General features: G+C 42.0%; 1 protein-coding gene across 2 annotated transcripts in view; it reads left to right on the top strand.

The window, feature by feature from the left end:
* Positions 1 to 25,902, top strand: part of PTPRM (protein tyrosine phosphatase receptor type M) — a 753,685-nt gene that overhangs the window by 333,966 nt on the left and 393,817 nt on the right. For both annotated transcript variants that reach the window (XM_060121788.1, XM_060121789.1), the window contains exon 7: positions 2,418 to 2,711. In XM_060121788.1, coding sequence (XP_059977771.1) covers positions 2,418 to 2,711 — 294 coding nt within the window. The remainder of the gene's footprint in view (positions 1 to 2,417; positions 2,712 to 25,902) is intronic.

Genomic DNA, 25,902 nt, shown 5'->3' on the forward strand with positions numbered 1-25,902 from the left:
CTTCTCTAAGTGGGAAACACAGGAGAAGAGAAGAACCTACAAAAACAAACCCAAAACAATTAAGAAAATGGTAATAGGAACATACATATAGATAATTACCTTAAACGTGAATTGATTAAACGCTCCAACCAAATGACACAGGCTCGCTGAATGGATACAAAAACAAGACCCATATATATGCTGTCTACAAGAGACCCACTTCAGACCTAGGGACACATACAGACGGACAGTGAGGGGATGGAAAAAGATATTCCATGCAAATGGAAATCAAAAGAAAGCTGGAGTAACAATATTTATATCAGATAAAATAGACTTTAAAATAAAGAATGTTACAAGAGACAAGGAAGGACACTATATAATGATCAAGGGATCAATCCAAGAAGGAGATATAACAATTATAAATATATATGCACCCAACATAGGAGCACCTCAATACATAAGGCAACTGCTAACAGCTATGGAAGAGGAAATTGACAGTAATGCAATATTAGTGGGGGACTTTAACACCTCACTTAATCCAATGGACAGATCATCCAAACAGACAATTAATAAGGAAACACAAGCTTTAAATGATGCAATACACAAGATAGATTTAATTGATATTTAATTAAATATTCCATTCGAAAACAGCAGATTACACTTTCTTCTCAAGTGCGCATGGAACGTTCCTCCAGGATAGTGCGTTCCTCCAGGATAGATCACATCGTGGGTCGCAGATCAAGCCTTGGTAAATTTAAGAAAATTGAAATCCTATCAAGCATCTTTTCTGACCACAACGCTATGAGATTAGAAACTAATTACAGGGAAAACAACGTAAAAAACACAAACACATGGAGGATAAACAATATGTTACTAAATAAGCAAGTTATTATAAGTAACAAGTTACAGTGATCCAGACAGTATGCTACTGGCACAAAAACAGAAAGATAGACCAATGGAGCAGGATAGAAGCCCAGGGATAGACCCACGCACCTATGGGCACCTTATCTTTGATAAAGGAGGCAAGAGTATACAGTGGAGAAAAGACAGCCTCCTCAATAAGTGGTGCTGGGAAAACTGGACAGCTGCATGTAAAAGAATGAAATTAGAACACTCCCTAACACCATACACAGAAATAAACTCAAATGGATTATGAGTTGAATCAAAACTAAAACAAAGAGCTAGCACAAAGTTGTAGTTTATAAATAATAGGAACAATATTTTAGTAAATTTGCACTAAATTTATGGTCTCCCAAATAAAATTCATCTTTTAAGTGGCTCATTTAGCCTCAGTCTCATGAGATTTCCCCAGCTATTTTAAAAGTCAGTATGACTTACCACACGTTAAATACGTTAAAGAACAAAGATGCCCCAACCCAACAAAAGGAACTTGCGTTGCTGGTTTCTTGATGGTCTAGGGATCTACCTGGTATCATCTTAGGGGCCAACGTTTTCTCCGATGGAGATGCATTAAATAGAAATACATTATTTCATACAGTTATCTCCTTCCCTAACGTCATGTGCGGTGCCACCCACAGTGACACTGGCATGTGGAATGCCTTTATTTGGTGCCTGGAGAGCCATTCAGCTGGCACCTGATACACTGTGGAAAACAAGATTGCCTCTCTCTCCTGTCTCAGACAAAGATCCAGAAGAAGTCAGTCTCAGGTTTTCAGCAATGAGAGAGACCTTCCTGGGCTGTAAAGAGCGTCTGCCATTGATTGCTTAGAGTTTTATCAAGCTGGGCATGACTTGTGCTTTGCTGTAGAGCTTTCCTTTCTATTCACTGCTTTAATAAGACTCATTACTGCAAGATCCCTGAACAGTGGCAGTGCTGGACTTTATCACCCCAAGTGCTCACTGCTCCTGGAGCAGAACGAGTCCATTGGGATAGCTTTTGGGGGGAAACGAGTCATCCTGGAAATGCATTTATGATGAGATACACTATAATTTCGTCCGTGTTTTTCAAGTGATGATATCTTTGGGATACAGATATACGGAGACTGAATTTAATGATATAACTAATACCTTGGGTGATTTTGAAGACACTCGGTTATTTTTTGTTTGTTTGTTTTTTTAACTCTTGACAATGGAGAGACTTCTAGAGCTTAATTACTACCACTTGAGAGAGTTTTTACAAGTCACTTTTAGTGCAAAAAAATCCTTTGGTGCCTATGTAGCTGTTCGAGAAAAATGAATTGCGTCCTAAAACAAACTGGGGATGTACCCACCTGAGCAGGCTTCGGTTTTAAAGATGGCTTATTTCACAGATGTGAACGCTATGCAAACCTCCCTCAGTATGCTTTTTCGTATTAACCTGAGCAAAACCATTCTCGTCAGTTCATTGCTGAAATGTTAATGTCTTCCCTGTTTCAGTAATTGATGTGCATTTAGCTCTTCTCAAGTGTCTGAAGGATGGCCTCCTGTTTGCCTTTCAGAGCCCCCTGTCCCCATCGCGCCCCCTCAGCTGGCCTCCGTGGGGGCCACCTACCTGTGGATCCAACTCAACGCCAACTCCATCAATGGCGATGGGCCCATCGTGGCCCGGGAGGTGGAATACTGCACCGCCAGCGGGAGCTGGAGCGACCGGCAGCCAGTGGACTCCACGAGCTACAAGATCGGGCATCTCGACCCGGACACAGAGTATGAGATCAGCGTGCTTCTCACCCGGCCAGGGGAGGGTGGCACCGGTTCTCCTGGGCCCGCTCTCAGAACCAGAACCAAGTGTGCTGGTGAGTCCGGGGATGCTGGGACCGCTTGTCAGTGTCTTCTGGGTTTTGACCTGCAACCTCCGTGCAGGTGACTCACACTTCCCTCAGCTCTGCTGGGACCCTGTCTGGGTACAAAAGGTCCCTTCACCTGTGGACAGCAACCCAATAGCCTGTGGACTTCAAACCTCAAGGCTTGGTATCTCTCAGGAGGCCTCCGCCCCCTTTTCCTCCGTTCTTAATTTACACCTTCCTAGGAGTATCACCTAATTCATACGGGAATCATCCCAAAGTTGACAGAAACTGTTTGCTTTAATGATGTCTGCTCATAGGTCACCGCCTCTCATCTGGGTCCCTTTGTTTTTATGTTCCCTGTTGATGTGCTTGTAGCCTCGAGGGCCTTTGGAAGGCTAGATTCCATCTTAGCGATAGCTTTAAAGCTGTGTTTTTATGGACGGATATTGAATGGAGGGGCTGCTTGCCAATGACATGGGGCCCATTTGTAAAATAAGCCAGGGTGATTTGTGGACTGCACGCCGGCTTTAAATTCTTAGATGATAAAGTTCTAATTGACTGTGCAGAGCCCGCTCTGGGGGTTGATGGAGAGAGAAATGCCGAGTCTTATAAAAATCAGACCCTAAAGAAAGAGCCCGTTAGAGGTTTGAGTGCTGTTTCTGTCTGGCTGCTCTTGGGTCGGAAGTAGAGAGAAGTGACAGGTTGGGATACTGCAGTGTTCTTTCATCATTTGAATGCAGATTCTTGCACTGAATTGAGGGCTGAGGTGAGGAGACTCAAGAAATTTTTATGGCGATAATTAATTCTTCGGGTGGCATTATTTAAGAGGACACTTATCAGTAGGTTTCGTTTCCTCTTAAGATTTAAAAGTACTCAGAGCGCAGTCTAACCCTGTCTGGTAGGAGAAATGATTAAACCTTAACAATGGTAACTGCTTCATTCTTTCTTCATAATTTGGAGTGTATAGTTTCGAAAAGCCCAAAGCTCATGGAAAAAAATTATTTTTGTAAAACTATTTTTGTTAGAAGAGGGAACAGGACCCTTTCTCTTCTTGGGGTATGTGCTGTTGGGCCTGCCTTGTCCACCCAGGTCTGTTTCCCATGTCCCACGCCCCCATGGTCACATCACGCTCAGCGCAGAGCCTCTGGTCTAAGAACTGTGGTGATTCCCACAGCCGCCATGGGCGATCCAAGGAGAAAGGAGTTTGACAACACTTTCTCTTCCTCACTTCTCTATACCATGTCATCTCTTCTCTCTCTTTCACTGAATAAAATTTCCCTGCCTTTTTTGAAGTAATTTATCATCTGTCGTAATGCAAACAATAGCTGTGTAACCCTGTATCTATCACTTTACAATATAAGAATTGTCTTCAAATCTGTTATTTATTTTATAACTGCCTCTTGAAGTCTCTGGGGCCAATACTGTGACCCCCTTACTAGGGGCAGAGAAATAGAAGACCCTGCGGTCCTCCCCGCATCTGTGAGCAATAAGTTTGCATTCTTTTACTTCAGCGTTATTTTGAGGAATCCTGTTTGGGGGCATGGTGCTAGATCGTCTTCCTTCCTCTCCAAAAGAAGGTTAGAATCCCATTGTCTAGGCTGGAGAAAGGACCCAATCTGTCATTCTAGTCACTGACACCCCACCTACCTATTGTTTTCAGTTCTGTTCTTTTGTCTTTTCTTCTGGTTTTGTGCCTGTACATTTCAGGTATCAACATGATTATTGTCTACATTTCCCCTAAATATAAGGCATGCATATCTGTTTTCAGGAAGCCTTTTTGTTATGGCTGCATGATGTGTGAATGTAGAAACTTTCATAGTAGAATGGCAGTCCTTTTTTAAAACATTAAAACCAATCCTGAATGGATATCTGCATGCCAGCCCTGTGCCTTAGAGGTTTAATCTCACTTAAGCAAGGAAGCCTGATGAGAAAGCAGGCTTTTTCCTCTTACCATTTGTAACCTGCCATGGACACTGTTGCATACCTGTCCTGCACGGGGATTGAGCATTTTTGAAAAAGCTGTGGTCAAACAAGTCAATCTTAGGAAATAGAAATATGTTAGGTGAGAGGGTCAAAGCTAGAAATGAGAGGGGGAGATGCTGGGTGGGTGAGGAAAGGGAAGTTGAATGAGCCTTTTACTGTCAGAAGAAATACAGTTTCACCCTTTGTTGAACTGAGACTTTTGAGAAAATCTGCAGGAGAGCTTGTTGACTGCTCAGGTGAGCCGTGTGAAATCGTGGTATGCAGGACGGAATGAAAAGGGGGAAGGTGGATGCTACACACTCTAGACTGAAAAATGTGCTAACAGTCCCGGCCTCTTCCTCAGATGGTTCGCGAGTGTTTAGGGTTCAGCAAGAGCGAGTCACGGATCTCAAAACCTGAGAGAGACACTGAGCATTCTGCAAAGCAGATGGAAGATGGAAAACGGCCTTGGCCAGGCATGAACAGTGGGTGAATCCAATAGGGTGACAGGTAGTAGGAATAATTGGGCATCCATCCCGTGTGGTTTAAAAGGCCAAGAGTATGTGTCTGGAATTAGAGTAATAAAATTTAGCAGCAGCACATATAAAAAAAGAGATTGAGGATTAGGTTTAAATACATATGCATCTACAGTACGGTCCATATTCTGTTAATCACTCTGTAATGCTGTTGCCTCACCACCCCCTCCAAAAAACAAAAACAAAAAACGAACAAACAAAAAACCCTAATGTAAGTGTAGGTTGCATTAGGAAAGCAAAACGTATGTTGTAGGTGGTGATAGTCTTTTTCTACCAGTGCTGGGAAGCCTCCCTAATGTTGTCACACTTACTTCTGGTCCCCACATTTTAAGAGAGAAAGCACAGAATAGACTGTGCTCAAGGGAAAGCACCCAGGATAGGAAATGTTCTGGAACTTTGCTCAACCACCGAGGAATGATGGAAGAATTGAGAAAGAGAGTGGGGACGAGCAGGGTGTCTGTGCAGATTTGACAAGAGCTAAGTCATGCATAATGAGTTTCCAGTGGCTGGTGGGTTCAGGCAGAACCTGGCATTGCAGAAGGAGATTCTATACTCGCGAGAGGATTGAGCTGGCTGAACCTGAAGCCCTCTTCAACATGAAGAGTCTTATGTTCTCTTTCTAATGAAATGATCCTGTGTATATTTCTACCCTGAACGTCTCGGAGTTCACTTCTATTTTATCCTTTTCCAAATTCTCCCTAATCATGCATATCAAGTGCTCTGCTGGGCAGTGGAGGTCTGTGATGACGTTTGCAAAAATCTGAGCAAACGGGGGGAAAACCACTGAGTTTTTCATACAGCTAAACAGGTTAAATTTGAAAGACTGACTCTTATTCTGAGCTTCCAGCCTGGTTTTATGCTAAAATATCACTTTCATGAGATGCCAGTGCCTGAGGATACTACAGCTGGAGTCAGCAGTTGAGAATTTGGGCTCTGGTACCAGGCTGCCTGCGTTTGAGTCCTGGCTCTGCACGGAGCTAGACATGTGACCTTGGGAAGACTTCGTACCTTTTCTGAGTTTCTCTTGTCTTATCTATGAAACAGGGGTGATAATAATAGTGTTGTATCTCCTAGTGTGGCTTTGAAGCCTGAAGGAGCTAATGTGCATGTAAGATGCCTAGGACAGAACCTTACACGTCACAAGTAGTCAATACAAGTTAACTGCCCGTGGCGAAAAAAAAATTATCTTTTAACATTTTCATTCAAAAGAATTAGATGTTGGCAACCTGATTTTGTTGCCTGAGATTACTTATCTGGTAAATCGAAAATCGGAGGGATACAGTTTTATATTTGGACTCAGAGAATCCCCTGCAGTTGGGCATTGCATCCATGCCAGACGCCATTCTCTGATTCTTTTTCTATCAAATCTATTTCTTTTGGACAAACTCTATTTTCATTTCGGTGCTGCACCCATGGGGCCTGTCCTGTCACGCTGTGGTGACACCCACGAAACCGTATTTCGTTTCATGCATTGAAATGGAAAGATCACTGTTTATGACCCATCTCTGTGCCCTGGAATTGATTTTCATGTGTGGCTTGTATATGCGATCTCATCACCTGGTCATATTTCTTTCAAGAATCGTACGGGAGCACACTGCCAGACCTCTTGCTTCTTATGCTTCTGAAAATTATTTTCAGATATATGCACAGGCTCTTGCACGTGTGACCCTGATCAAATCACTTGGCTTCTCTGATTCTCCAGATAGGAGCCCTCGACACCTGCCCTGATAATATCAAAGGTGTTTTTGAAGATCGAGTTAGACATTATCTGTAAAGTATTTTAAACATGAGAAAAGGCCCTGCCGACATGGGATATTAAAAATGGTTATAGTCAGGAGCTACTTTGAAGATTTATACACATATCTACTTATTTTTCAACTTTGCATTTCAGCTATAGTTGGGAAACCTCAGAGAGCTGAAATTATTTCAGTATCCAGTGAAGCAAAATGCAATTTAGTTTGTGTTTTCTATTATATCTTATATCCTTATAACTATGTGCAGCCTGTATATCACAAGTCATTAACTGGTAGCTACTTGAAAAAGAGAAATGGGTGATGCTGTTAGCTTGATTTTCACAGTGGACTTTTTAAGTGCTTATTTGGGGATATCGCTTTTTATGTATCCTGGGTATTGTTTAACTGTTGCTAAGTGGCTTGCTAATAACTGGCACCAGGAGTTAAAACAGGATGATGGTAAACTAATGACTTAACAATTAGGATTGGTGAGAGTGAGAAGAAGCTGAACTGAAATGTGTTCTTTAGAATTAATATAACTAAAAACATTTGAAAAAAGAACGATTGCACTGTTTAAAAATTCTATGCATAAGAAATTTATTAAGCACCCATATTTGTAAGGCACTGTTCCAGGCCCTAAGGGCAGAGCAACAAGACGAGATCTGGCCTTCAGAGCTGATATATTTGGGGGTATTGGAGGGAGGAATTGTACAGGCAATAAATAAATAAATATATGTACGTGCTTGTATATATAAATATATGTATATTACATGCACACACATATATAATACAATAAATGCTGTGAAGAGAAATAGAGAAAGAGATAGAGAATGGAAAGGTAGGATTTTTTTTAATTAGATTATTTTTTATTTCTAATCATGCTAAAATAACCTAACATAAAATTTACCTTCTTAACCATTTCTAAATGTACAGTTCAGTAGCGTTCCGTGCGCTCAATCAACCTCTAAGACCTTTTCATTTTGCAAAACTGAAACTCCATACCCCCTCCCCCCACTTCCCCCCGGCAACCCCCGATCTACTTTCTGTCTCTATGAGCTTGATGGCTCGAGGTCCCTCATGTAAGTGGAATCATTCAGAATTTGTCCTTTTGTGCCTGACTTACTCACTTAGCACAGCATCTTCAAGGTTGATCCATATTGTAGCATGTGTGATTGCACCTTTGTAATTACTCTGATAATGTTGTATGGTGTATACTTAGTTTATGGGATTCTTTGTAAACCCCTTTGAGACTTTAAGCAATTGCATTGGTTTTCAATGAATAATTCTCGAAGTTTAAAAACGTTTTATCTTTCTGACTTGTGGAAATCTTACCTCCTAGAGCAGGTGGTAATGCTGTGTTTCCAGAGAGTTCCAGTATATGCATATAAGTGCTGCCTCAGGATGGTACAGCCATCCCATCAACAGACAGCCTTCTGTTTGTCAAGAATAACGAGTGAGATAAGAAACTGGAGGGTTTTTTTAAAATAATGAACTATTCTTTTAAACTAGTAAGGGGGGTACATTTTATGTTTGTAGAGAGGTATATATTTGTTCTATATATGCCTAGTTAGAACCTTTTCTGTGACTGTAATAAGAACTTCGATTATGTGTTACATTAAAATGCGTTTTTGTTCTACTTGGGGTTTGATAAACACAGTTATAGCTACCTTGTCTATCCTACTTGCAGTGACATGAGAGATGGGCCATACTTTTCATCTGCTTCAAGTCACTTCACCTTCCATTGCTCTGTGGCCTGTGAGAGAGTGAATTTATGCTCAGCCTGTGGTGGTGTACATTTCTGTGCATCTCCTGTTCTTTGCGATGGTGGTCGTACTGCTGCCCTGGAACAGATGTATTTGTGTAGCTCTCTCCTGCCTTTGCCACATGCTTGGATGGCCGTGGGGAATGTTCCATTAACTACAAGTTAATGTTCCGTGATGTCTCTTACCGTATACCCTGAGACCATCTTTAACGTGCTTTATGTAGCAACACACGCTGTCCTACCAGGCCTAGTCTAAATCTCACTAGATTTAGGTTAATATTGGTTTTGGAGTATTAATACACCATGTTTGCTAAATGTGACACAGGAGTGACTTGTTTTATTTTTAATTTTTATTGGAGTACAGTTGATTTACAATGTTGTGTTAGTTTTAGGTGTACAGCAAAGTGAATCAATTATACATATACATATATCCACTCTTTTTTAGATTCTTTTCCCATATAGGCCATACATAGTATTTACTGAGTAGAGTTCCCTGTGCTATATAGTAGGTTCTCATCCGTTATCTATTTTATATATAGTAATGTGTATATGTCTATCCCAATCGTTTTAAATACTCTTGAATGGGATTCGCATATGGGAAATGGAAAGTGATGGGTTTCTTGGCAACAGGGCCTTCCATGAAGCCCAAATTGCGTGATACCTGCATTCCACTGAAGGCCGACCTCTCTGTGTCTATTTATTTATTATTCTTCATTCCTCTTGTGGGGGCAAAACAGACAGTCTGGTTGGGATGGGTCTGATCTGAATTTAAACCCTGTCAAAACTTGATTTGTGTTCTTCCTAAATCAAGGGTAGCCAGATTTTTCTTTTCTGTACAGAACTGTTGCTGGCATTGCAGTACGTCTCTGGACCCTCACAGATCACCCATGGGCACGGGGGGGCAGGTGGGAGCCCATCTAAGACCTGACAAAGGCTGAGATTCAGAATGAATACAGGCCAAGACCTCATTGGATGGAACATAATTTATTTTTCATTTAAGTTTATTTACCAGGGAAAAAAATTTAAAGTGTGGTAATTCTAAAAGAGCTCTGCCAAAGGGCAACAGGTTTTTTTTAATGCATTTCCAACACATTAAACCATTTAATGGTTTAATGTGCCTTCCCTGGTGGCACAATGGTTAGGAATCCGCCTGCCAATAGAGGGGACACAGGTTCGAGCCCTGGTCCGGGAAGATCCCACATGCCGCAGAGCAACTAAGCCCGTGCTCCACAACTACTGAGCCTACGCTCTAGAGCCAGAGAGCCACAACTGCTGAGCCTGAGTGCCACACGTTAAACCATTTCCAACACATTAAACCATTAAACTTTCTTTTTTTTCTTTAATTTAATTTTATTTATTTTTTTATACAGCAGGTTCTTATTAGTTATCTATTTTATACATATTAGTGTATATATGTTGATCCCAATCTCCCAGTTCATCCTCCCCTCCACCCTGCTTTCCCCCCTTGGTGTCCATACATTTGTAAGAGCCTTTCTTAATTATAAACATTAAAAGGGTATTAAAAAGTATCTGCCCTATTAGTCTGCAGATGTAAATACATGGCATTGGGTAGTGCATCGCAATTGGGCAGAGGACAGGTGCAGAGCAGCAATGTGGCACCTTTTTTATTATAATATATTCAGTCCCTGCCTTACAGCTTTCGTGCCCCAGAGGCTGTAATACCCAAACCTGAAACCCTGCCTATAAACACTGAGTCAGCACTTTCCTCGTGTCTGAGCCCTAAGGCCATGGTGGGGGAGGAGGGGGATAGGGTTAGAACTATTGGGGCAACTCTGTATGAGAGGTTTGGAAAGGCCTCTAGGAAGACCAGACAGATGGAGGTGGTTGCTTTCAGAGTCCTCGTTATCCTGCCTCTGTGACTTTTAAGTGCCCTGATAGTTCTAGAAGGTGCCAAGCAGGCCCCTTGACGGTGAAGAGTGAGCATTAATAACAGACTTCTAGGTGTGAGGTTGAAGCCTTTGTAGGCAGCTCCCTGTGTAGCTTTAAACGCACTGAGGAGGGAAAGAAATTTAAGAGAGAGATCCAGGGATTATCAGTCAGTGGCTGTGGCTTCCCCCGGCCGTACCTCTGATGGGCCATTTGACACTGAAGAAAATCGGAGAACCCGCTGGGCTGCGTTTTGTATGTCTTATCAATGAAGCGCTTGACCAAATTCCTGGTTCTAGTGCTCGGATCCCATCAGTCTCTGTCAGAGGGGCTTTGCTGTCATAGAGAAACAGGCTTGTGGTCAGGATTAGTCCCCTATTAAGTACCGACTTCAGCATGCTGAGTGAGCCTAAGGCCACCAGAAGGCTTAAGGATGCTTCTGCTTCCCACAGCAGTATCTTCTAGAAAGAGGAAGACACCCACTAAATCTTAACCTGGGCAGTTTTTAAAGAGACCCTGGGTCATCTAAATCTTTCCCCAAATCTCTTATATATTAAAAAAAAAATTTAGTACTGAGAATGAAATTTTTAATTTTTATTAGAGCAAATGCCTTAGTTCCTTCTCAAACTTATGATTCAGTAGACTTCTATTTTGTGGTCTCTATGCAAGCATTTCTCATAGACTGGGTCCTCTGCATAATCAACATGCACTGCTTACTTAGGGTTTTTGTTAAGACTCAGGGCAGGACTGAACATTCTAAATTGCCTTTGTGAATATTTCGGACATATTCAGAGAAGACAATGTCCATTGGTTAACTTCTTTCACTTTAAAGTCTGCCTGACTTGGGGTGAGTGCTGGCGCTGACACTGACAGCTAAAAAATATCTCAACAAATTACTTAACCTAGGAACCTAAGTTTCTAATAATTCTAGTCTGTTTTCTACCAATACCAGCACCTTCTTCATAGAGCTGTTGGGAGAATTAAATGTGCTAAATGCATGAGAAATGGTTAGCAGAGAACTTTGGTCACTCTGAAGTCTGAGTATTGGGTTTGGCCAAAAAGTTTGTTCGGATCTTTACATACTATGTTGAGGAAAACCCAGTAGGTCTGCTAGCAAATTCTGATAAAACGAATACACTTATTGCGACTGAGGATACACACTATTATGGCAAAAGCTTCCAATAGGACATTTAAGCTGGTCAGATGGGTTTTGGTTGACCCACTCACCAAATTGCTTTAAGTAAAACAAAAAATAGATGTACGTCCTCAAGCTAACGTCAGAAGCTGTTGCAATATTCACTGGAACCTGGGAAAACGGTGCATTTTTGACTCTTCCCATGTTGTTGGGAAAAAGCACAGTGACCCAAAGTCCCTGAAGGGTGGCAAAGAAATAGGATAACTGTGAAGGCTTTATTCACGTTTGAGGCATCAGTCTGCAGTGGTGGTTGCCATTATTAGTGACCCAGTGAGTGTTTTTGACATGTTAGCCCTTGGAAGAGCACTGCCCCAGGCCCTAACACCTCTGAGTTTGCAGTTAACACCCAAAGCCTGACAAGCACAGCGTGATTAGAGCAGTAAGGCAGCCTCTCACTGTGATGGAGGCATCCTGGCGGATGTCTTCCCCTTTGCCCATTTACCTGCAGACATCAGGAAGGTATATAAGACCCTCATGGAATGAGATTGGAGGTGAGGGTCCTGATGCTGTGGATATAAGGGACTGAAGTGTGCACAGGTAAATTCTTCCCCTGTGGATTGCTTCTGAGACAGGCTGTACCTGGCTTCTGAGCCCCTGACCCAAGAGCAGAAAGAATTAGTCTCAGTATGACCTTTGTCTTCAGGACATTTCAGGAAAAGTTCACGCACCCTTAACTCGCCAGGTTCGCTCTGGGTTTGTGCCTCAAACGCAGCAAATCCAATTTCACAAATTGGGAAATAGATGGATTTTATCTTTGACCTCATAGGTCCCGTGTGCTTCTATCCATCTTGCCTAGGCAGGCTCAGATTCGTCCTCCTCTTATCACACCAGCTCTCAGCTCATTTGTCCTCTTTAATGTGGATGCATAACTCATTGGAACACATTCAGTGGCATTTGGGCTCCGATTAGAACTTGCCTGCTTCATCTGTAAGGATAATGTCGCTCCCGTTGTTACAAACTAAATTAAAAAGAAGTAAAATAAATGAGAGCTAAAACTTGCAGAGTGATAACAACAGATTATGAAAGCTTGATGATATGTCGCAACTTTAGTTTATGAGGGTTAACCACATTCCTGTGTTTGGGTAATATTGTTATAAATTAATTTTAAGAATACAAAGAACCGGTAATTGCATTACCTATTAGAATAAATTTAGAGTGAATAGAAAGCTTTAAAAATGAATAATGCATATAAATGAAATTAAAACTACAAATAGCAGAAATTTTATTAGGAAGTATCGTTATACCTATTATTAAAATAAGAAAAATAATAGAACAGTTTGAGATCAAGATTGCTGATCTTCCATCCATGTTATTACCTTTGTAGAATGAGTAATGTAAGTAATATAACTACTCAGGTAAAATATTTCTATTGACCAAATAGCAATATTTCTTTCTTACAGATCTAGACAAGTGACTATAGACTTGGATTTATAGCTGGCATTGAAAACTCTTTCTAGCATATATTAGCAGTAGAAAAGATACAGGTATTAACATATATTTCCATTAGGTGTTATATATTGTTACATATTTACTATTCTTTAGCTAGACTATATTGCTCTTAAGTTGGATCGTGAATTCATCATACATAACATTTTATTTGTTAATGTTTGTAGCTTGTTGATCTATTTTAATTACTGAATTCATAGGTACCATATAAGAAGGCAAAAATTATGGAAATATGTAGTGAAGAAGGTCATAGATTTCCTCATCTTTCTTGCAGTACCTTTCTTGGGGATAATACTTGGGTGTTTATCTTTGCACATCTCTCTCTATGCCCATTTAGACATATAAATATCAATCTATGTCCCAAGTCTCTTACTTACTAGTTCTAACAACGTGATATTATATTGTACGTAAGGTTCTGCAGTTTGATTTCACATCAGTCAGTACTCTCTGAACATCTCTTTAGTGGCTGGAGTCCAGTGCAATACTTATATATCTTTAACTCACTCTTAGTAGTAGCGACTTATTATTATGAAATATGGATACCCTAATTATTCAGCCCTTTGCCCTTTTTTTTTTACATCTTTATTGGAGTATAATTGCTTTACAGTGGTGTGTTAGTTTCTGCTTTATAACAAAGTGAATCAGTTATACATATACATATGTTCCCATATCTCTTCCCTCTTGCATCTCCCTCCCTCCCAATCCCACGCTTCTAGGTGGTCACAAAGCACCGAGCTGATCTCCCTGTGCTATGCGGCCGCTTCCCACTAGCTATCTATTTTACGTTGGGTAGTGTATATATGTCCATGCCACTCTCTCGCTTTGTCACAGCTTACCCTTCCCCCTCCTCATATCCTCAAGTCCATTCTCTAGTAGGTCTGTGTCTTTATTCCTGTGTTATCCCTAGGTTCTTCATGACATTTTTTTTTTCTTAAATTCCATATATATGTGTTAGCATACAATATTTGTCTTTCTCCTTCTGACTTACTTCACTCTGTATGACAGACTCTAGGTGCATCCACCTCATTACAAATAGCTCAATTTCGTTTCTTTTTATGGCTGAGTAATATTCCATTGTATATATGTGCCACATCTTCTTTATCCGGTCATCCGATGATGGACACTTAGGTTGTTTCCATCTCCTGACTTTTGTAAATAGAGCTGCAATGAACATTTTGATACATGACTCTTTTTGAATTACGGTTTTCTCACGGTATATTCCCAGTAGTGGGACTGCTGGGTCCTATGGTAGTTCTATTTGTAGTTTTTTAAGGAACCTCCATACTGTTCTCCATAGTGGCTGTACCAATTCACATTCCCACCAGCAGTGCAAGTATTCCCTTTTCTCCACACCCTCTCCAAAATTTATTGTTTCTAGATTTTTTGATGATGGCCATTCTGACTGGTGTGAGATGATATCTCATTGTAGTTTTGATTTGCATTTCTCTAATGATTAATGATGTTGAGCATCCTTTCATGTGTTTGTTGGCAGTCTGTATATCTTCTTTGGAGAAATGTCTATTTAGGTCTTCTGCCCATTTTTGGATTGGGTTGTTTGTTTTTTTGTTATTGAGGTGCATGAGCTGCTTATAAATTTGGGAGATTAATCCTTTGTCAGTTACTTCATTTGCAAATATTTTCTCCCATTCTGAGGGTTGTCTTTTGGTCTTGTTTATGGTTTCCTTTGCTGTGCAAAAGCTTTGAAGTTTCATTAGGTTCCATTTGTTTATTTTTATTTCCATTTCTCTAGGAGGTGGGTCAAAAAGAATCTCGCTGTGATTTATGTCATAGAGTGTTCTGCCTAAGTTTTCCTCTAAGAGTTTGGTAGTTTCTGGCCTTACATTTAGGTCTTTAATCCATTTTGAGCTTATTTTTGTGTATGGTGTTAGGGAGTGATCTAATCTCATACTTTTACATGTACCTGTCCAGTTTTCCCAGCACCACTTATTGAAGAGGCTGTCCTTTCTCCACTGTACATTCCTGCCTCCTTTATCAAAGATAAGGTGACCATATGTGCGTGGGTTTATCTCTGGGCTTCTATCCTGTTCCATTGATCTATCTTTCTGTTTTTGTGCCAGTACCATACTGTCTTGATTACTGTAGGTTTGTAGTATAGTCTGAAGTCAGGGAGCCTGATTCCTCCAGCTCTGTTTTTCTTTCTCAAGATTGCTTTGGCTATTCGGGGTCTTTTGTGTTTCCATACAAATTGTGAAATTTTTTGTTCTAGTTCTGTGAAAAATGCCAGTGGTAGTTTGATAGGGATTGCATTGAATCTGTAGATTGCTTTGGGTACTATAGTCATTTTCACAATGTTGATTCTTCCAATCCAAGAACATGGTATATCCCTCCATCTATTTGTATCATCTTTAATTTCTTTCATCAGTGTCTTATAATTTTCTGCATACAGGTCTTTTGTCTCCTTAGGTAAGTTTATTCCTAGATATTTTATTCTTTTTGTTGCAGTGGTAAATGGGAGTGTTTTCTTGATTTCACTTTCAGATTTTTCATCATTAGTGTATAGGAATGCCAGAGATTTCTGTGCATAAATTTTGTATCCTGCTACTTTACCAAATTCATTGATTAGCTCTAGTAGTTTTCTGGTAGCATCTTTAGGATTCTCTATGTATAGTATCATGTCATCTGCAAGCAGTGACAGCTTTACTTCTTCTTTTCCGATTTGAATTCCTTTTATTTCCCTTTCTTCTCTGATTGCTGTGGCTAAAACTTCCAAAACTATGTTGAATAAGAGTGGTGAGAGTGGGCAACCTTGTCTTGTTCCTGATCTTAGAGGAAATGCTTTCAGTTTCTCACCATTGAGAACAATGTTGGCTGTGGGTTTGTCATATATGTCCTTTTTTATGTTGAGGGAAGTACCCTCTATGTCCACTTTCTGGAGGGTTTTTATCATAAATCGGTGTTGAATTTTGTCGAAAGCTTTTTCTGCATCTATTGAGATGATCATATGGTTTTTATTCTTCTGTTTGTTAATATGGTGTATCACATTGATTGATGTGCGTATATTGAAGAATCCTTGCATTCCTGGGCTAAACCCCGCTTGAGCACGGTGTATGATCCTTTTAATGTGCTGCTGGATTCTGTTTGCTAGTATTTTGTTGAGGATTTTTGCATCTATGTTCCTCAGAGATATTGGCCTGTAGTTTTCTTTTTTTGTTACATCTTTGTCTGGTTTTGGTATCAGGGTGATGGTGGCCTCGTGGAATGAGTTTGGCAGTGTTCCTCCCTCTGCTATATTTTGGAAGAGTTTGAGAAGAATAGGTGTTAGTTCTTCTCTAAATGTTTGATAGAGTTCACCTGTGAAGCCATCTGGTCCTGGGCTTTTGTTTGTTGGAAGTTTTTTAATCACAGTTTCAATTTCAGTGCTTGTGATTGGTCTGTTTATAATTTCTGTTTCTTTCTGGTTCAGTCTTGGAAGGTTTTGCTTTTCTAAGGATTTGTCCATTTCTTCCAGGTTGTCCATTTTTTTAGCATAGAGTTGCTTGTAGTAATCTCTCATGATCCTTAGTATTTCTGCAATGTCAGTTGTTACGTCTCCTTTTTCATTTCTAATTCTGTTGACTTGAGTCTTCTCCCTTTTTTTCTTGATGAGTCTGGCTAATGGTTTATCAATTTTGTTTATCTTCTCAAAGACCCAGATTTAAGTTTTATTGATCTTTGCTATCGTTTCCTTCATTTCTTTTTCATTTATTTCTGATCTGATCTTTATGATTTCTTTCCTTCTGCTAACTTTGGGGTTTCTTGTTCTTCCTTCTCTGATTGCTTTCGGTGTAAGTTTGGGTTGTTTATTTGAGATGTTTCTTGAGGTAGGATTGTATTGCTGTAAATTCCCTCTTAGAACTGCTTTTGCTGCATCCCATAGGTTTTGGTTGACCTTATTTTTAATCATCACGTTATCTATTTCTATCTTTAGGATGCTATTACAATCTTTTCCTTTTCAATTTGTAGGAGTCTTTTATATAGTAGGGTTATTAACTACTTGTCTGTTATATGTTTTCTGAATATTTTCCCTCATTCTACCATTTGTCTTTTGACTTTATTCATGATACATTTTGTTGAAGAGAAATGTTTACATTTTGTATAGTTAAATCTGTCAATCATAGCCTTTAGAACTATCCATATATCTTAATATATGATTAAATTATCATTAGAATTTAAATCAATCCAAATATATTTTTTCTAAGTAGATGGTGAGATATGCAGTCACTTTTACTAATCAAACTGTTATTTTTCCAGTGGCTTGTTTTCCAGTCTTGTTTTAGAAGGTACTTCCACATTTTCTTTGAATATTTTAAAGAACGTTAATTTTCATACTTCAGTCTTCAACCAGTGAAATTCTGGTCCAAAAGACATTCAGAGAAGACCACAGGGCTGGGGAGGCTTCTGGAAAAGGTTCCTTTGCTCTTTAATGATGTACAAGGAGAAAGAGTCCTTTTTCGCCTTTGGATGTTATGTGATGTGGCATCCAGGAATGCAGCAGGCATCAAACAACCCCAGGGGAACCAGCTAAAAGGACAGCCAGTGGGAAAGCTGAGTAGACATAACTGAGTTAAAATACCCTCCACACGTCATTTTGGTTCCCCCCTCCCTATCGTCCCTCTCTTCCTCCTATCCTTCCTTTATTCAACAACTATTTGTGGAGACCTTCTTATTTGATAAACACTCTCCTAGGCATGGAGGACACAGTGGTAAAACACATGAGCTCTGGCCCTCATGGACACAGTTTTAATCTGTAAAGTCGTCCGTTTGTTTTGCAGCACATGCACATATTTATCTGGACGAAAGCTTGCAGAGAGTCCCAGGATAGCTGTAGGGAGGAGGTTCTAAAAGGAAACATAAACATTAGGGCACAGAGGAACTTTAGAAATAAATTGTTTTAATCAGGATGCTTTGGGCTGCAAGTAACATAAAGCCTGCTCATACAAACTAACCAAAAAGGAAATGTATCAACTTGGAGTAAGAGGAAGCCCATAGATAAGTCACACTTTGCAGTTTGTTGATTTAGTGGCTCAGTAATATTACCAGGGACATGAGATCCTTCCAAACCTCTTCTGTGTCAGCTCCAACCCAAAGATGGTCCTCTTCATGGCCATGGGGAAAACATGCTTTGTTCATAGCTATTGGAGGGGGAGAGAACCTTTCCCAAACCTAGAATATAACTCCTTTCTTTCAATCTGTTAGGACCAATAATAACAACAAGTAAATTTTTTTTGAGCTGATTTACTTAGTGTCCTTATTCTCAAATGTTAATGTACTTTGATGATGTTGGTGGTATACATCAGAATCACTTGGAAGGCTTTTAAAAGATTGCTGGATCCCACTCCAGACTTTATGATTCAGTAGCTTTGGGGTTGGGCTCAGCAAGTTACATTTCTACCAAATTCCCAAGTGATGCTGAGTTGCTGGTTGAGACGGACTTGGAGCAATAAAGATGCAGTCTTGCACTAGACACCTATTAGAATGTCCAAAATCCAGAACACTGACACCACCACCTGCTGGTGAGGATGTGGAGCAACAGGAACTCTCATTCAGTGCTGATGGGAATGCAAAATGGTGCAGCCACTCTGGAATACAGCTCCACACTTTCTTACAAAACTAGAAGTATATTACCACACAATCCAGCAGGAGTGCTCATTGATATTTACCCAAAGAAGTGATAAACTTATGTCCACCCAAAAACCCGCCCAAGGATGTTTATAGCAGCTTTATTCATAGTTCCAAAACTTGGAAGCAACCAGGATCTCCCTTGGTAGGTGATTGGACAAATAACCTGTAGTCCATCCAGGCAAGTGAATATTATTCAGCGCTAAAGAGAAATGAGCTATCAAGTCATGAAAATATATGAAGGAAATTTAAATGCATATTACCAAGTGAAGGTAGCCAATACGGAAAGGCTACGTATGTACAATTCCTACTGTGTGACATTCTAGAAAAGGCAAAACTATGGAGACAGTAAAAAGATCAGTGGTTGCCAGGAGGTAGAAGGGAGGGAGTGATGAGGCAGAACAGAGGGGATTTTTTTTTTCATTTTTTTATATTTTTATTTATTTTTATTTTTCATTTTTTTAACATCTTTATTGGAGTATAATTGCTTTACAATGGTACACTACCAAACGTAAAATAGATAGCTAGTGGGAAGCAGCCGCATAGCACAGGGAGACCAGCTCGGTGCTTTGTGACCACCTAGAGGGGTGGGATAGGGAGGGTGGGAGGGAGGGAGACGCCGAGGGGATTTTTAGGGCAGTAGAAATATTCTGTATGATACTGTAATGGTGGGTACATGCCACTGTACATTTGTCCAAACCCATAGCAAGTAGGACACGAACAGTGAACCCTAATGTAATCAGTGGACTCTGGGTGATAATGTCCTGTTCATGTAGGTTCATCAGTGGCAACAAATGTCCCATCTGGTGGGGTAAGTTGCTAATGGGGAGGCTGTGCTTGTGTAGGGCAAGAGGCATATGGGAAAGCTCTGTACTTGCTGCCTAAATTTTGCTGTGAGTCTAAAACTGCTCTAAAATAAAAGAAAGAAAAAGATATATGCTTGGGTCTGTGGATGGGATGAGCCATACCTAAGCTACAAGGTGTGGAGAACTAAATAACTATTGAAAAATTGGGTAAGGTTTATTCCCGATCTTGAATAAATGTGTTCAAGGTTGTTAGTACTCTGTATGAATCAAAATTGAGATCTGCAAAGAAACTTGCTTTTTATTTTTATTTTTTTAAGATGATTGATTTTTAGCAGGATACTAGTAGAATTCACCCTTGGGATCAGTTGGAAATCTATTCTTCATACTGAGTGTGTCTCTAACCTTGACTCCACTTATAATGAGAGAAATGTATAACACCTGAATTGTTTAGAGGATGTTGGGATGCCGTTCTCCATAGGTTTCTCACGCTTCTGCACATTTTACCAGTGGAAGCACTGATGGTCTTTGTTCTGGGCTATCTTTTTAAGGATGCTGGTATAGCGAACAGCTGCGGGAGACAGAGGCAGCGCCTGCTCCTGAAGCAGAGGGCAGGCTGTCTTCCTGTTCAGTATAATAAATGCCTCTCTCTGGAGCAAAGGACAAACAGGTGTGCTTATAGCCAAGTAAGAGATTTGGATTCCCTGAGCTCAGGGTCCCTCAGGCGTAACACAAACCTACTGTGTGGGTAGCACAGCCTGGCCCCTCACTGTTGCCCTTATGGAACTTTGGGGGCAAGGGGTGATGAGAGAAGCTTGAAGCTCATGCCACTTGTCAGTAATGAAGTCCTTCATCTCTGACCCAAGAATCTCATGTCTTCTGCTAACGTACATGAAACTGGGGCAGGCAACTCGTTAATTTGCAAGTTGGGTTAAGTCTCAGACCCTTCAAAGTTCTTGATAGTATGTACTTAGAAGAAAAAAAAGTTAGTTCTTTATAATGTCATCTGACTTCTACCTTTTGATGAGTAGGAAATTGAGACCTGGATAAGCGAAGCGACTTAACACAAGCGCACAGTGAATCTATTTACGCAAGTGCACAGTGAGTCTGTTTGCACAAGGGCACAGGGAGTCCGTTTACACAAGTGCACCACCAGTCTGTTTGCACAAGTGCACAGTTGCTGCTTTCAGAGCCAGCCCTTGGGTCAATCAGCTCACTCTGCTTTGCCCCTCACCACAAAATGGGGCTCTGTGAGTACAGCCCACAGCCCGGGTTTAGAGTTGATTTAAGGATGTAATGAGACAATAAGAATTTCTCATTTCAAGGGAGAACCAGACAGAGTTGACATAAGCTGAGTGAGGTGGTTAGTTGTAGAGAGTGCAGAGCTGTAACCTGACAGGGTGATTCAGCCCTAAGAGATGCTTGGAGGAGTAAAAGATCATTATCAGCCAGGCTCGCTGAGCTCTCACCCTTCTAAGAGCTACAAAGTGAGATCAGTTGGCCTTCCCTGCTATTTCTTGATTTCTGTGTTTGCTGACTGCTGCCATTCTGAGGCCGGGTGCTGATGTATTTTACATCATAAAGTGGGGCTCTGTTCGACCCACAGGTATTAACTATGCCTCATAGCTGGTAGGGTATGCAGACTTAGCAAGGTGGTGCTATTGAAGGTTTTTGCCCTCAGTTAAGCTCTGACACATTAGCAAGGCCATGCTGCTCACCTATTAGGTGTATGTTGGTATAGCTCGTCTTGTTTTTACATGGTACCATGTATCTTTTTCTCTTTTGAAATAATTTCTTTGTAGTACTACTTTGTAGTAGAAATCATAACTCTTCTATATTTTATCAATAGTATTCCTGACCCTTCTAGCATACCGATCACATCTCAGCTTCAGTTATTAAAAAGGTTGATATCATAATAGTAAGGTTAGGATTTCGACTGTTATGAAGGGTCTATGAGCAGATGACACAGTCATCTTTCATATAAATTCCAATATGGTTTCATAATTTTTTGAAAACAAAGACACATCTCTCCACCTCAGAACTGCCTATAGCTACTTTGTAAAAACAAAGCTTCACCATGGAAGCTGACAGAACGTGGCCGTGGGCCCTGCACCTGGGTTTTTACTGAGCCCCAGGCCCGTGGCAGAGAAAAGAATGTTATCTGGGTGACCTGTCTATAAGCTGGTTATTGTTTCCACCGTGGTATTGAAGCTCTCGCTGTAGCCAAAGTGAAAACAAAAGTGAGGCCAGAGAGGTGATTTCTGCAGATGATCTGGATCCAACAAACAGAGGAAATCATGGACAGGCCCTGCCGCCATTGTAGCTTCCTTCTCTGGCCACCTTTGTCTAACTCTAAGTATATAAAACACACAAACGTTCCAAGAACCGCACAACTTCTGAGAATGATTTCTAAAGAAATCAGTAATAGAGGTCACTATATTTTAAATTATTAGGGATTTGGAAGCAGAAATTCCAACAGTTAGCAATTACAATTCTTCCTAATAAGTTCACCACTTGGGCACCATTGGAAACATTTAAATAACAGGTTCAGAAAGGTAAACCTAAGCTACTCTTTTGGGCAGATTATGAATCTGTGGTATTTCATTTGAGACAGATAGCTAACATGTTACGTGATGTGTTTATTAGTTCAAATGAAAAATATTTATGCTAAGCCTTCTTTTTCCAAAGAAAGTGTAGAACCTATAATATATTTGCATTACTTATCTTTTTTCAGCAGTTTATGCTCAGAAAATGATATCATTTCAAATATTTAGTAGCAGAAGTGAAATATAAAATAAAAAAGGAGAATGGGAAATCACAGGCTCCAGGGTCTTGGTGCTGTGGTTAGTGTCCCCTTGTCACCTTGCAGCAGTGGGCACAGGGAACGCTGTGATGGGGATTTAGGAGGTGTCAAATGGGCTGCACTGGCATTTCAGTTGAAGCAGCTTTGGACCCATTTCCTCTTCCAGGTGGAGGAAGACTGCAGGGCGGGGGACCAGGTCTTCCACCCTGGAGCCATCACTCCTGGGAGTGTGCCTGGGTCCCCACGTCCCTGTCCTCAGCCAGCTTGGAGGGAGCTCCAGGTGCTGCCACCCCACCTGGATGCCCTGGGCACCTTCAACTCTGCTTCCCTAAAACACTGAGCATCTTCCTCTTCCCCCCCAGCCTCTTCTCTCTTACCTCTCCCCCCAGATAAATGTTCCTCTGCCCATGTCCCTTAGTTCAGTAAATAATTCCATGAACTGCCCACTCCTTCCAGCCAGAAACCTATGACTCGCCCTTGGCTCTGCACCCCCTACACCAAACCACTCAGTGCATCCTACCCATTCTTGGTCCTAAATGCCCCAGGTCCAGGAGGTCTGTCTGGGTTATGTGCGCAGCGGCTGCGCTGGCCTCAGTCGCCCCACCCGCACTCCATGCATCCTTCCTGTTCATCATCCTAGGTGCCCTTTGCTCCCCTCCAGGGCTGCTCTGTCCTGTAGTCAGAGATCTCATTGAAGTACAATGTGATCATACCAAGTCTAAGCAAAAGTAGGAAGACGGTAAAATACAGCTCCTCACCCTGCAGCCACCCAGCTCTCCCGGCCCTTCCAGGCCTCATCTCTCCATCAGCCCTCACGTGTTGTGCGTTGATCTTTCTCTGCTCTGGGAAGGCAGGGCATTTTGTCCTTCTCCTTGGCCATGCGGGGCCATTGGAGGCACTCGGGGAACAGGAGTGAAGAACAGCCGGCTCCCGGGACCCCACCCTCGGGCTCTGTCCTCCTCTCCGTCAGCTCCCCTGGCTCGTGCTGCCTCCGTTTCAGCCCTGTTGTACTTTGTTCATTTATCAAATGCTGCTCCTTCCTGCCAGGAAGGACCATGGGGGAGGTGCCCCCGCCCCCACCTCTCCTGCAGGTCCCTTCCCCAGGGGCTTGCCCTGAGCTCTGGGCTCTGGGAGAGGGAACCGTGCATTCCTGTAGGGTTCCTTTTTTTTTTTTTGAGGTACGCGGGCCTCTCACTGTTGTGGCCTCTCCCGTTGCGGAGCACAGGCTCCGGACGCGCAGGCTCAGTGGCCATGGCTCACGGGCCCAGCTGCTCCGCGGCATGTGGGATATTCCCGGACCGGGGCACGAACCCGCGTCCCCTGCATCGGCAGGCGGACTCTCAACCACTGCGCCACCAGGGAAGCCCCCGTAGGGTTACTTTTTAACCGTCTGATCTCTTGGCAACACGGGAAGCCTCACATCTTCGGGACTAACGTCTGTCTTGTTCACTGATGGACACACAGCACCTGCCCAGTGTGGGCTCTCAACAGATATTTAGTGGATGAATCCATGTCGTTCAGAGTCTGGATTGACGTCTGATGAGCAGCAAGTGATAAGGTTTTTCACCAAAGGAGCAGTTACATCAGTCAGAGTGTGAGGCTATCAGTCTGATACCCACCTGTTCCTCTGTCTGATACAGCATCCTGTTCCTCCTGTACTGACCCCCTGAGCTGCCAGAGGGCCTCCAAGGAGCAGCTGCCCCGCACCAGCGCTTGAGTGCAAACGAGGGTCAAGTACATAGAGAGTTCCCTGTGCGGGGGTTAGAATCAGGGGCTTTAGGGAGGCCTGTGGGGTCTCTATGTTCAGGACCCCAGCCGCTGGCCAGCTCCTCCCCGGAAGCTTGCATTTCGGTCACCTTGGACCTTGCCCCCCTCCCCGAGCACATCATCGAGGCCTTCTCTGTCACACCGCCGTGCCTTCTCACATGTTGTTCCCTGGCTCAGAAATGCCCTTCCTCCTCTTGTCTACTTGTCAACGGCTTAGCTCCTCCCCTGAGTACAGGAACCATGAGGCCTGCTCCGTGCCCCATGCAGCCAGTGCCCCATCCCCGTCCGGCGAGAAGACCCTGACCGTGTCTTTATGATGGCGTTTATCTCAGGCCCTCAAGACTCGCTCTCTGTCTCTGGCTCCGTTGTGACTCTGTCGGAGAAAGAAGACAAACTCAGACTTTCTTTTCACCCTGTGTGCACCAGTGCCCGGCATACACGGGCAGCCCACAAACGTTTTGGACGTTGAAAGAAAGGCTCCTGCTTCCTCTCATCCCTTCTAGGTCAGGCTCCTTTCTCCGTTTAACACGTTCTCCCGTCTTCTTTGGCACTGACCTCCTTGGAGAAAAGAATCTGTGGAAGGTCATTATCAAGTTATCTCAGCGCTTATTTAATGTGTGTTTAGCTGCCTTACTGTCACATAAAAACGTGTGACCATAAAATAAAGTAATAAAACTCTCAATAAAAGCTCCACTTCCACTCACTATTTAATGCCAAAGAGCAAGAGACATTTGAGGTTTTCATCTGTAGTAGTAAATCGGCATCATCAAGGTTGGTAGGCAGTCAGTTTGCCTTGAAATATTGTTAACTTGATGAATAAAAATGGATATTGTTAGAATAGAAAGCAGTGTGTTTCATTGTTCCTTAAATGGCTCCAAGTAAGGTCAGGATATGAAGGAGCCCCACACCATGGGGCCAGGTGTGGGGCCACCAAGTGTTTTTAAACAAAGAAACGTAGTCACTGAAGAATCAGGAGAGATGCCCCACCGACATCATCTTTAGTGCACTGTTATTTATAAGCTACTGCCACATCCGTTTTCTTACCTCATCCCCCAAATGAGTGTGAGGTGGATAACAGTATCCTCATTTCCCAAATCAGGGAGCTGAGGGTCTGGGAGGTCAGAGGTCACACAAAACGTGGCTACAGTTCCATGTGTGTCTGACTCCGAACCGTGTTCTTCCTGTCATGGCACAGCTGCTTCATGGCTAGGGGACTAAAAAATTCAAATTGATGCAAACATAGAGCGTCTTTAGAAAATACACCATCATGCTTCCTGTCCAAAGAGTTAACTTCCCATAGTGTCCAGGGGCCAGGTGGGCGCCAGAATACTTGTAGCCCTTCCACCGTCCCAGGGAGGGTGTGGATGCCAAAGCAAGTTCGTTCAGAGTCTGAGATTCTTTCCTAAGGACGTCAGCCCATTGTCCCTGACGGTATAGAACTTTCGGAATTCACGGGAAAGTAAACCTTTATTCCCAAATTATACTTTGAAGTCGGAAGATAAAAGGAGAGCTGTCTCAGGCCCAGTGCTCAAATAGAGGGGCTGAAGACTATTTTCAAATTCTAGAGACCTTATCAGAATTTGAAGTGAATGTGATAACAGATCCCTCTAGTTCAAGTCCTTAGTGCCATGAAACAGGGTTTAAAGCAGCTTAGCTCAGCCTAACACACACGGAATTAAAGCCTTTG

The sequence above is a fragment of the Lagenorhynchus albirostris genome, chromosome 14 (assembly GCF_949774975.1).
Source record: "Lagenorhynchus albirostris chromosome 14, mLagAlb1.1, whole genome shotgun sequence".
Classification (NCBI taxonomy): Eukaryota; Metazoa; Chordata; class Mammalia; order Artiodactyla; family Delphinidae; genus Lagenorhynchus; species Lagenorhynchus albirostris.